Below are 12661 nucleotides of genomic sequence, written 5' to 3' on the forward strand. Positions count from 1 at the left end.
AATAATTATGCACACCTGATATAGGGTGTTGATGTCATTAGACCACACCCCTTCTCATTACAGAGATGCACATCACCTAATATGCTTAATTGGTAGTAGGCTTTCCAGCCTATACAGCTTGGAGTAAGACAACATGCATGAAGAGGATGATGTGGACAAAATACTCATTTGCCTAATAAATCTGCACTCCCTGTATATGAGAGATGATCATTGAGTAAAAATAAGTTTTTGCAACATTCATATTTAAATCACTACGTATATGATTAAAATTTCGATTATTAAATCTAAGTACCTGGGACACTTCATTTATGTGACTCTTGAAGGATAATGTTGGGTCTAGAATGACCCCAAGATATTTAAATTCTGGAGCTAATTCAATGCTAATCTTATGTCTTGTACGTGTGTAAAGTGTCCAACTTCACATATATCTTTTTTGACATTTCACATTTTTAATGGGGTAGCTGTAGCTCAGGCGGTAGAGCAGGTCCTCTACTGATTAGAAAGTTGGTGGATCAATCCCTGGATCCCCTTAGTCTGCATCCCAAATATCCTCAGTCAAGATATTATTAACCCCTAGGTTGTTCTCCGATGCATCCATTGGAGTATGAATGTGTGTAAAGGGTAGTTAGTAAGCACATAAGAGCAAATAAGACAGTGCTTGTGTGAATGGGTGGATGTGATACCAGCGAGCAGCAAATAAGTAAGTATTTATTAGAAAGATGCTGGTCTACGCTCCTGCAACAAAACATGTATCCACCCTGGGTGGATGAATTATTAATCAGGATATGGTAATCCTAAAGTAGGTGACAATTTTAAGTCAGTCAAAGATTTGTCTGGGTCATCAGTCCACTGTATTCTGTCATGTGCAGTCAGTCCCCTCCTGTATTGATAGTGAAGCCTCTCATGCAGCATACTCTGGTATCCACTGGCAGCAATATGACATCACACCAAGAAAATGTAAGTGATTTTGGAGTGGAGTGAAGTGCTCCAATTCTTGTTGGAGGGGGACTTACCATCTGAGATGGTCATGTGTCCCAGATAGGCGACTTTCTTTGAAGCAATTGTAATTTGGAGAGGCTTACCCTGGGACTGTCCTCAGTGAGTTTTCGTAGTGCTTTTGTTTCAATCTCACAGGCCTGCTTAGAAGGAGAAAACATAATTAAATCATACACTGCAAAAACTCAAAATCTTAACAATTATATTTCTTATATTATTTCTAATCAAAAGTATCTCATCACACTTAAAATAAGACACAATCAGCTACAGAGTAACAGTGTTTCAGTGATATATACGAACTTGTTTTTAGACAGTGCATCTTGGATCTGGAGAATTTTCACTTGTTCTATTGGCAGATTTTTTCTTCACTTAACACAAGATATTTTTGCTTCAAATAAGTGGAAAACATCTGCCAACTGAACAAGTGAAAATTCTCCAGATCCAAGATGTACTGTCTAAAAACAAGTCCACCAACACTGTATTACCAAACACAGGATGATTTCAAATTCTTTAAATCAAATTTCAGATTGTATTTTAATTTTTCCAGGACAAATTATTTAAGTTGGTCTCAATCGCTCTTCACTCTGGATTCTTTATCAACTAAGATTTCAGTGGTGATTCTGTCTGCTCTCAGTTGTCGAACACTCGTCACCTCAATAATTTCCTCTGAGGTAATCACTCTTTCTTTTTCTGAGATTTATTGAAAGAAGAAAGTTAAAAGAACTGAACTCCCTACAGTTCAGTTCTCATGTAGGCACTGGCCTGATAATGAAGGAACAGTGCATCATGACCTTGAACTTGAAACCTTTTATTAAGTCAATACATATACAGACTTTAGGTGTTTATTTGGTTACACACACACTTACCTTACATATTTGGCGGAAAGAGTTTTGTCATATGTAGAAAAAAATAGGGCGCTAATGGCATGCTACTACACAAGTAGCCCCAGCGGGAGCGGAAGAAGGGACTGCTCTCACAGCTAGAGATTGATCAGGTACAACACACATGCTATAGCAAGGGGGCGGCAGGATGGCAGGTCAGGGGGATATATCATCACCCTCACCCGAGATTGGGTACCAAGCCCCAAGTGTGATGGAAGTAGGATCGCTTAGTGCGAGAGAAACTGACCTGAAAGACTGCATGAAGTACCTTCAGAAGATCGGAAGATCTACTAGATGGTGTGAATGCAGCACTACCGCTACGATACCATTACCAATACTAACTAGCTGATCTATACTACGGCCGTAGTGATCAGTGAGATGCTTGGCTACAAGCTAAACAGCCACAAGGAGCAGTACCCTCCATTGAGAAGGACACTAGAGGCTAAGATCAAAGTAGCATGGAGGGAGATTAGCCAACTATCAGAGCTGGAGAAAGGTGCGACAAAGACAGTGCCTTAGAAGTACAGCAAGCTGTCCATACCTGAGTCCTTGGAAACTGCCAAGCAAAGACTCACAGCATTTGCCAGCCGTGTGAAGAGATACACCAGAGAGATTGAAGGCAGGAGAATAAACCAGCTGTTCTCCATGGAGCCAGCCAGGTGTACTCTCAGGGGCAGGGGAACAATATGAGAACAGCACCACCAAGGCTGGAGACGGAGCAATACTGGCATTTCCTATGGGAGAAGGATGGAACAAATAACAACAATGCTCAGGGGCTAGTGGATCTAAGAACAGACCAAATCAGCCTCCCTGAACACGGTCCAGTAACCATCACAGTGGCGCACATCCAAGAAAGGGGCACCGACGTGGTTCACGCCTACTGGCTGAAGAAGCTGACTGCACTCCATGAGCATCTGGCAGCACAAATGAAGCAGCTGCACACTGACAAGTGGCATCCGGAATGGCTAACCTCAAGGACCCCTAGAAGGGACCAGTCCCATTGAACTACCAGCCAATAACCTGCCTCAGTATCACAGGGAAGGTCCTATCAGGCATCCTAGCGCCTAAGATGAACAGGCACATGGCTCAATACATGAGTGGGCCACAGGAAGAAATTGGCAAGAATACCAGAGGCGCAAAACACCACCTACTGGTAGACCGAGCACTGAACCGAGACTGCAAGACTTGGCTGATCAACCCATGCACTGCCTGGATTGAGTACAAGAAGACCTATGACTCGATGCCCCACACCTGGATCCTGGAATGCCTAGAACTATACGAGATCAACAGGACCCTAAGGGCCTTCATCAGGAACTCAATGGGGATGTGGCGTACAACACTAGAGGCCAACTTCAAGCCCATAGCCCAAGTCACCTTCAAGTGCAGGATCTACCAAGAAGATGTCCTGTCCTCTCTGCCGTTCTGCATAGGCCTGAACACCCTCAGTGAGATCTCTTACAAGACTGGCTATGGATTCCAACTACAGAGTGGAGCAGTTGTCAGCCACCTCCTGTACATGGATGACATCAAGCTGTATGCCAAGAGTGAACAAGACATCGATTCACTGATCCACACCACCAGGATATACAAAAATGACAATGGAATGTCGTTTAGACTGGAGAAGTGTAGTCAGATGGTAACAAAGAGAGGGAAGGTAGTCAGAACTGAGGGGATCAAACTACCAAAAAGCAACATTGCAGACACTGAGGACAGCTACAAGTACCTGGGGATCCCACAGGCAAATGGAAATTATGAAGAGGCCGCTAGGAAAGCTGCAACCACCAAGTACCTGCAAAGGGTCAGGCAAGTCCCAAGGAGTGAGCTGAAGGGTATGAAGAAGATCCGGGCCATCAACACCTACGCCCTGCTCGTGATCAGGTACCCTGCTGGGATAATAAGCTGGCCAAAGGAGGAGATAGAAGCCACTGACATCAAGACAAGGAAGCCCCTGACCATGTATGGAGGGTTTCACCCCAAGTCCCGAACCCTGGAAGATGGCCTTAACCGACCAGTGGGGAATTTTTTAAAAATATATATTTTAAAATAAATACCCTCTCGCCCCTGCGGGCAGTTTATCCTCCAAGCTTGGGTCCTCTACATGAAGCCTGGGAGCTTGAGGGTCCTGCGCAGTATACAGTTATGCCATTTGGGTTGCGTATTGCACCTGCTATATTTTAGCATGACATGGTCAGGGTACTTGCTGGAATGAATAACTGCGATGCCTATCTGGATGAGGTCTGACCATTAAGTTCAGCCGTTTCCATGAAGCATCACTTACTTTAAACCTCACTAAATTTGAATTTGGCAAAGCTACAGTCACATACCTGGGAAAACGAGTGGGACAGGGATCGGTACGTCCAGTGGAGGAAAAAATTCAGGCTATTGTTGAGTTTCTGGCCGATTTCTGGGGATGTGTGGCTATTATAGAGGATTCTGTAAAAACTTCTCTAATGTTTTAACTCCCTTCACTGATTTGGTCAGCCCAGTGAAACAGTTTCTTTGGACTCCTGCTTGTCAGAAACCAATTTGGGACTGCTTGTCAGCTCATACGCTTCACATGACAAACCAAGTTACCAACATATCACTACCACATTTCACTAGCTGGGACCACATCCTAGGTAACAATGGGCAATGAGGGAGTATGAACTGGTCCTGCGGTTTGGGGAAGGCCTCGAAGGGGACTGGCAACGGCTCCCAGGCCGAGCAGATCCCCATGTACTAACGAGAAGTGAATGAAGGAAAGGAAGAGAGGAGAAGAGAGGGAAAGGGGAGTGGGAAGGGGAGGCATGAAAATGAGAACAGCAGGTATTGGTGAAGGGGGGCTTTTATAGCCTGAGGCTGGAGTGGGCGTGAAAGAGGAGTGGTCCCACTCCTGAAATTCAGATGATATCTCCACAACAAACTGGCGGAGAATAACAGACTTCAGTCCTCACATACACAGCAAAATGAGTAGATGCAACAGGTCCAGAGAAGCCTGAGAGGGCAGCCCAGCCCAGCCATCTCTCACAGCCCTGAGAGCTTGCTTGTCGATATTCCAGGCTCCGCTTCCCTTGGTAATCTTCTAATTTATGGGTCCTATATCAATTAACAGTATCCTCTGCTCTTATTCATAATCACTTTCATCACTCACCTGGAAGTCACTGCCCTGAGTGCTCCAATTGCCACGTGGACCACTGTTGGCTTCACCCTCCACATCTTCTCAAGTTCCTCTCTCAGACGTTGTTATTTCTCTAGCTTGGTATTTCTCCAGACTGCATAGAGGGTCATTTACACTGCCCAAAAAATCTTTGGCTGCCCTCTGTCATCCCTGGAAGCTATCCCAGTTCTCCCTGTCCCAGGGAAACCAGAGCCATCACAGCTAGGTATCTGATCATCAGCATGGTGTAGGTATTGATTGCCTTGATCTTGTTCTTTCCATTCAGCTGACTCCTCAGGACTTGCATTACTCTCTGCAGGGATTTGGTTGTTGCGGCTTTCCTAGTGGCTTCTTCATGGTTCCCGTTTGCCTGTGGGATTCCCAGACTACTTTCCCTCTCTTTCTTACCACTCGGCAACACTTCTCCAATTCGATTGACATCCCAGTGTCGTTGCTGTAGATCCTCAAGTGGTGGATCTGTGAAGTGAGGTTTACTCTATTCACTCTTGGCATACAGCTTGATGTCATCCATATAGAGGAGGTGGCTGACAATTGCTCCATTTCATAGTTGTTATCTATAGCCAGTCTTGTAAGAGATCTCATTGAGGGGGTTCAGGCCTATGCAGAACAGCAGTGAGGACAGGACATCTCCTTGGTAAATCCTACAGTTAATGATGTCTTGAGCAACTGGCTTGAGTGCCCTTTAGTTGTTGTTCGGCACATGCCCATTAAATACAGATAAAGGCTCTTAGTAGTGATGCGCGAATTATGAACGAATCGTTCAATACTCGAGAATCACTTTACTGTCTCATGAATCATGATTCACAAGCCCAACTAACTCACTGACTCATCCCTGTTGCTGTTAGCAGCAATATATCTAGCTTATAATTAAAATTTTGGAGAAAAACAACATCCAGTATCTTAACAAAAAAATTTCTGCTCTGAACTGGAAGAAAAAACCCTGAGTAGAAGCTCACATCAAGAAAATAGCTCCTCGGTTCACAGTAGCATCGCTCTGCTAACATGCTAACAACACATTTGAGCTACTCACCCCCCTCCCTTCCTGTGCTGAATCGTAAGCCTAAGCGAATCACTCAGGACTCACTAACCCCCTCCCTCCTGTGCTGAATCATAGAGCGAGCGAATGAATCACTCACTCGCTCACCCCCTCCCTCCTGGCTCACAGCTTCTTCTTCTTCATGGTTGGCAACCAATGTTAAGGCGCATTACCGCCCCCTGGCTCACAGCTCAGTGGACATTTAGATGAGAATATATATATTTAACACATTTAAGGAAAATACTAATAAAATAAAAATAAACAAAATAAATGTTTATTTAGCAATTTTGATAAGAAATAGCTTAATTTTAGAAATGTTTTTGCTCTTTTTTTCTATATAAAATAGTTGTTTTCTTGTAGAATCATTCATCTCAGCAGTGGGATTTACATGAAAAGAGAAACAAATTAAGTTTGAGTGAAAATGTACATTTTTTGCACTCTCTGGTCAACTGACTCAGTGAATCAAATGACTCAAAAAAGCCGATTCACTTTGGTGAGTGACTCATTAAAACTCGATTCAATAAAAAGAATCGAATTTACCATCACTAGGTCTTAGGGTCCTGTTGATCTTGTACAGTTTATGCATTCCAGGATCCAGGTATGAGGCATAGGTTTTCTCGTAAGTAACCCAGGCGGTGCAGAGGTTGGTGAGCCTGGCCTCGGAGTCTGTTCTATCTAACAGTAGCTGGTGTTTTGCCCCTCTGGTGTTCCTGCCTAATTCGTTCTGTGCCCCGCTCATGTACTGAGCCATATGCCTGTTCACCTCAGCCACTATAATGCCTGATAGGAGCTTTCATGTTGTACTGAGGCAGGTTATTGGCTGATAGTTGGATGGGACCTGTGGGGATCATCTGGGATCAGGACTGTCCAGCAATCAGTTAGCCATTCTGGGTATCGAATCTACTAGCAGCTGGTTCATTTGTGCAGCCATGCACTCATGAAGTGCAGTCAGCTTCTTCTGCAAGTAGGTGTGCATCATATCAGGGTCTAGTGCTGTCCAACTCTTCATACTGGAGACCCTTTCCTGGATGTCAGCCAGTGTGATGCTCACTGGGAGGTTGCTGTGGTCTGCTCATAGATTCACAAGCCACTGAGCATTGCTGTTATTGGTTGCATACTTCACCCATATGCTCTTCAAATATTGCTCCGGCTCCAGTCTTTTTTTTCATGCCACTGAGAGTACACCTTGGCAGGCTCATTAGAGTGCAGCTGATTTATATACCTCTTCAAGTGGCTGGCCAAGGCTGTGAGTCTTTGCTTGGCAATTGTCCCGAAACCAGCTACAGCTGCTGTCTGCTAGGCCTCATCTTTGTAGTGGACCTTTAGACTACTTTTCTTATTGGTGTTATTTGTTTTGGGTCCAAAAAACGAACATGAAAGCAGCCAGAACGCTAAAGTTCTAAAATATAGTGTCCAAAAAGCAAACGGGTGACAGCACAGTGGCTATGGCAATCTTGTATCTACACATTATGCTGTAAAATGTGACATGAAGATGTGTGCGGGAATGACAAATAATCACTAAGAAAAACAAAAAACAGGACAAATGTAAAAAATTTTGGCATTTGCTTTTAATTCTTTTATTAACTTTTTTAAATTATTTTTTTTATTGTTATTTTGTTTTTAGTATTATTCTTTTTTAAAGGATGATCTATCAATTCGGAAGGAGAGCTGCTCAGGCAAATCAGCATTCACAGCATTCACACTGTTTGACAGCAGTTTTTTTTTTCACAAATGTTGAATTTTCATAGTTTCACCTTTGTTCTTTTACATGTTTCAAAACTAGAAAAAGGTAAATAATTAACATTCCATTCAGATATATTTTATACAGTTCTTGATTCTTTTTCTCTTTCCATTGCAGTGACAACAAAATCAGATCCAAGATCAGCTTTTTAGAGTGTAACTAATTCATTCATGTAGGGAAGCCTCTCATCCTTCTGTTGCAGTCATCTTTCTTAGCTCTGCCTTTTCACTATCGACAAAAAAGCAAAAAAACAAAAAACAAAAAAACAGAAAAGTGGAACTAAAACGACCTAAAGCAGATGCAGTTCTTTAAATAGTAATAGTATTTTAGCTGCTGATGTCTCATCATGAGGACAGAAACACAGAGTTTTGTGACAGAGTCCACCCTACCAAAAGAGACACTGACTTTATTTTTTTGTACTTTCATGTTCAGAGACTTCTGAATTAGGTCCATCAACCATCTAAACCATATTTGCCTTCAGATAGTGCTGCTGCCTCTGTGGCTTATAAATTACAGTATTATATTATTTGTTGGTTATAAAATTTCTTTTAAAATCTGACACAAAAAGTAAGAAAATAGGACTGCTTTCTGTCAAAGGAGGGGAGGCTTCCCTTCACTAGGTCATTCACACTATGTTAACGTCATTATTTTGATGTTTCTCATGCATGCATTTGGAATTAACCTCCAAAAATATAATACAAAAATACAGGAACAAGGGATGCAAAAAGAAAAAAAAAGCTTCTTCTTTAAAGTAACTGAAGGAAGGCATCAGGAAAGAAAGAGAACAAAGAGGAGAAGACGTTTAAGATAGAGGAAAGGCAAGGCGCCTGGAATGGAGATGTTGCTGCAGAAAATATGGGTTGAAGTTTTAGACCTTAACATGCCAAAACTGACACAAAAAGTTCTCCATGCTAAGCATAAAAGTCTATTTCTTTTTTATCACTGTTTATGGTTTTAAGCTAGTGGACTTAATTATCCAAATAATATAGCCTAATAGCACTAGGACAGAATAACTAACCATGGTAAGTCTGTTTTTACCAGTTTATTAAAAAAAAAAATCTAATAAAGCTAGACCAGTTAATACAGCCAGTGTACAAAAATGCTACATCAATTCTAGCTAGTCAGATCGTTTGAATATAAAATCTAATTTTGTTCCTTACAACACCCACATATAATTTCAGATCACTTTACCCAGACTTGGAGAGCTAGCCAAAATTCACTAAATATCCTGTGAGCAATCAAGCAATTAGCTTTGGAAGTGGTGATGGTGTATTGACTTTACTGACTGTCAGAACTGCCGGTGTCTTATCAGTTTGCTGGTAAGCTGTAGATCTGTTTGCAAAAAAACCTAAATCACTATTGTATCCTGATACTGTCTTTTATTAGGCCTATGAATTTATAACAAGCCTGTAAGCTACATGGTGTACACGACACCCCCAGTTCTCAGAGTGTCACAGACACCAATATTTTAATGCTTCAGAAAAGAGAAACCACCACAATGAAGATTTTGGAATGAACATGTCTTCATCTTGTCATATGATCTTTTGACTGACCAGGCCAACATAGAACCTATTTGCCTTTCCCTCAACATAGACTTTTATTTGACTTTGTACTTCTTCTCTTGCACACTTAATTCGTGATACTTTTTGAACTAGCCAAAGGATGCTTTCAAGTAACCTAATCCTCCAAAACTGATAAGGGTGATATTTCTTTGTTTATTTGTTATAACACTTTGCTACTTTTTAGAAACATGTCAGCAACCTCGTTAATTCTCATTTCCATGGAAGACTGGATGTCAGACTGGCTACACTCATTAACCATACTGAAATGAAGAGAATTTAGAATCTAAAGCTATCCATGTTTTCTCAGTGTTGGCACTCGTAATCTGAATTCAGATCATGAAAGTCATGTATATCGGTTAGACTTGGTGAGACAAGCAAAAGGAGTTTCACCACAGTGTTGCAAAAAGAAAAGTTTATCTAGTCCAGACCTAAACTGTCTTAATAATCCTGCTAGCTCAGCCTAAAATATGAAAAATATTTATGTAAACTTCTGCTCTACATGGGTTAAACTTTTGCACACAGGACCTTTTACCACACCTGAGCCCTGTCACACCACTCACTTTCTAATTTTGTGTTCTTCTAGGATGGGGCCAAATGTACACTACACATTGAAATTTTAACCCATGTCTCAGCCCTGCTGGATTAACTAACCGAAAACCTGACTTAGCTAACTACTTAAAATACTTGTATAGGCTACAAAATTCATTATGGTTTGGGTTTAAAGCAAAAGCAGCACTATTGGCTAGTTAGTGGTCCATCTGGGCACAGGGACATTGTCTAGTTCAGTCTGCAAAGCATTCCTGTCGTACATGTTTTATACACAAACACCTTAACACCTACATATGTACATAACTGGAAATCCTGAAAAATAACATAAACCAGGGAGCCCTGTTCCATTATTACTTTATCCTAAGAACTTCCTACGTGTTTCTACAATCTAACAGTCTTTACTGGCTTTTAATGCTTCATTATGTTTTTAAGTGGGTTAGTGGACAAGTGGTGGCCTGGTTGACACAACATGGCTGATGAATTATGGGAGTGGTTGGCGATGGTGATGAGGTGATGGGGTAAAGCTCACTGTGATACAGGTTTGTGTTCATGTCCCAGAACCTTCCGAAGCATTTTTTCATACGTGTATGGATTAGACATCATTTTGGAAACACCGAAAAGCAAAAATTTAAAATATTCACAAACTGAAGATGTCAGAGAACCAAATATCACAACAAATTTTACTCGTCAAAGACCCATTATGCAGTTTTTGGACTTGTGTTAGTTTTGGAATAGAATCAAAACTATTCCAAGACTTCAAATAAAACATCAGATCACGTCTCCAGTGAGTACAATTGGCATAAGTTTTAAAAACTAAAGGATGGATGTTTGTCTTGGTGTAGCTACAATACAGTACATAAAATCCTCTTGTTCATTTTGACACGGCTGAAGCTGAAGTAATATACAGTGTTAAGCAAACAACTGATCTAAAACACTGGAACCAATTCTTATCCCATGCAATATCACTAAAGTCAGAGATGCTAGCGCATTGAGTTTAGTCAGAAAAATCTACTTCAAGCCTCCAAGTTAACTTCCACAGAGCCACATGTACTCACTGAATTCCTCAGATTTAGTACTGCAGCATCCTAACATCCTGATGTTTTGATAGAATACTATATACCTGAGATACCCTGGGTTACCACCAAAATTAAGAATCACCATAAATTATGTTGAAAAAAGTAACATTTATTATAAAACATATTGTTATCATCATCCATAACCTCAGCTTCAGCTACCATGGCTGCTAAGCAATAAATGATAAATGTATTGTTTAAATGGATAGATACATACATTTTTATTAATCCTAAATATCACAGCAGTATTTCCAAAGCAGAGTCTTGCTATTGAGTAGCAAGGCACGGAGAGCAATAATCTAAAGATATAGTACATAAATTCAAATCTCTCAGGATAACGATCAATCTTTTTTTTCTACGTGGCCTCTAATTTTAGCTCTGTGGCTCTTATATAAGCAGACAGGTGAGTTTAGCGACTTCAGCTGAAAGTGCTTGCTTGCCTTCAAATAAGCAGATTTTTTCAAATGTTTCATTTTTGACTTTTTTCATAGGAAACATGTTTTTCATTATGTTTTGATTTGACGTTTGGTGTCCTACTGTATGTCTGCCATAGAATAAAAAATCTACTCACAGAATTTGAGGCCTCAGGCATCGCCATGTAAAAGCCCACTCCTACCCCTCCATCTGCCCCAGTCAGAATGCAGTCAGACACTTTAAAGAAAATAAGAAGATGAACATGGTCGTCTTTTTCTTCTGTTAAAGTTTTGGGCCTCTCACTGATATTTTTAACTTTATTTATTGTCTCTTTTTTAGTTGTTTTTAGTTCTGTTTTGTCTCTTGAGGTGATTTTTAATCTCTTTACAGTTATTATGAGCCTCCAACTGTCATTGTAGTCATTATCATCATCACTGTAGACTCTCTGGATCTATTTGTGGGTAAGGGGTGTTCTATTTGTCTTTTTAGTTATTAAAATCTCTCTTTAGTTGTTTTGTACGACTTTGTAGTTGCCTTTTTTGTCATTTCTTTGACGTTCATGAAATAAGAGATTCTAATAATAATGTAATGCAGCTCAGGAGGTGGAGCAGGTCATCGACTAATCGGGAGATTCAAACCCTGGCTGCTCTAGCCTGCATTTCAGATATACTTGGGTGAGATGATAACCCCAACTTGCTCTTCACTGCATCGATCAGAGTGTGAATGTGAGTGAATGTTAGATTAAAACACTTGGGCATGGGAAAAATAGCTTCTGTTATCAGGTGAATGAGGCATGCTGTATAAAGCGCTCTGAGTGCTCGAATAGAAAAGCGCTATACGTATGAACCAGTCCATTTACCCAGCATCATGAACAAAAATCAATGTATAATAGAGACAACACAGAGCAATTCATATGAATGAAACAGTATAAAAATGAGAGGCACAATTAAAATCCAGATAATTTAACAAACATATTTCTTATAATAATCTTTTTTCTATCTGTCAGAGGAGCATGTCTTACACTTGTGCATACTCTGCTCCTACAGTGTTTCACCAGACTTTGTTTGACTCATATAGTGTATTTTGGCACAATTCTCTTTAAATATTTCAAACAACAGTTTTCCCAACCTCTTTTTACTTATTAACTTGTAGCCTAATTTTTCAGCTGGTACACTATTTGCTATGACAGCCTACTAAAGAGATCATAAATGGACTCATCAGGCGAGGTCATTAGTAGCCAGCACCTTTGCAG

At 40.8% G+C, this 12661-nt stretch overlaps 1 protein-coding gene across 1 annotated transcript in view; it reads left to right on the plus strand.

Annotated features, from left to right (window-relative positions):
- LOC102199142 (bcl-2 homologous antagonist/killer-like) overlaps positions 1-12032 on the plus strand; it is a 42981-nt gene extending 30949 nt beyond the window's left edge. The window contains exons 7-8 of the mRNA XM_013915053.1: positions 11800-11870; positions 12004-12032. Of these exons, the coding sequence (XP_013770507.1) occupies positions 11800-11870; positions 12004-12032 (100 nt within the window). The remainder of the gene's footprint in view (positions 1-11799; positions 11871-12003) is intronic.
- The last annotated feature ends 629 nt before the right edge of the window (positions 12033-12661 follow it).

The sequence above is a fragment of the Pundamilia nyererei genome, unplaced genomic scaffold (genome assembly GCF_000239375.1).
Source record: "Pundamilia nyererei isolate P.nyererei 1_Seehausen unplaced genomic scaffold, PunNye1.0 scaffold00252, whole genome shotgun sequence".
NCBI classification, from domain to species: Eukaryota; Metazoa; Chordata; class Actinopteri; order Cichliformes; family Cichlidae; genus Pundamilia; species Pundamilia nyererei.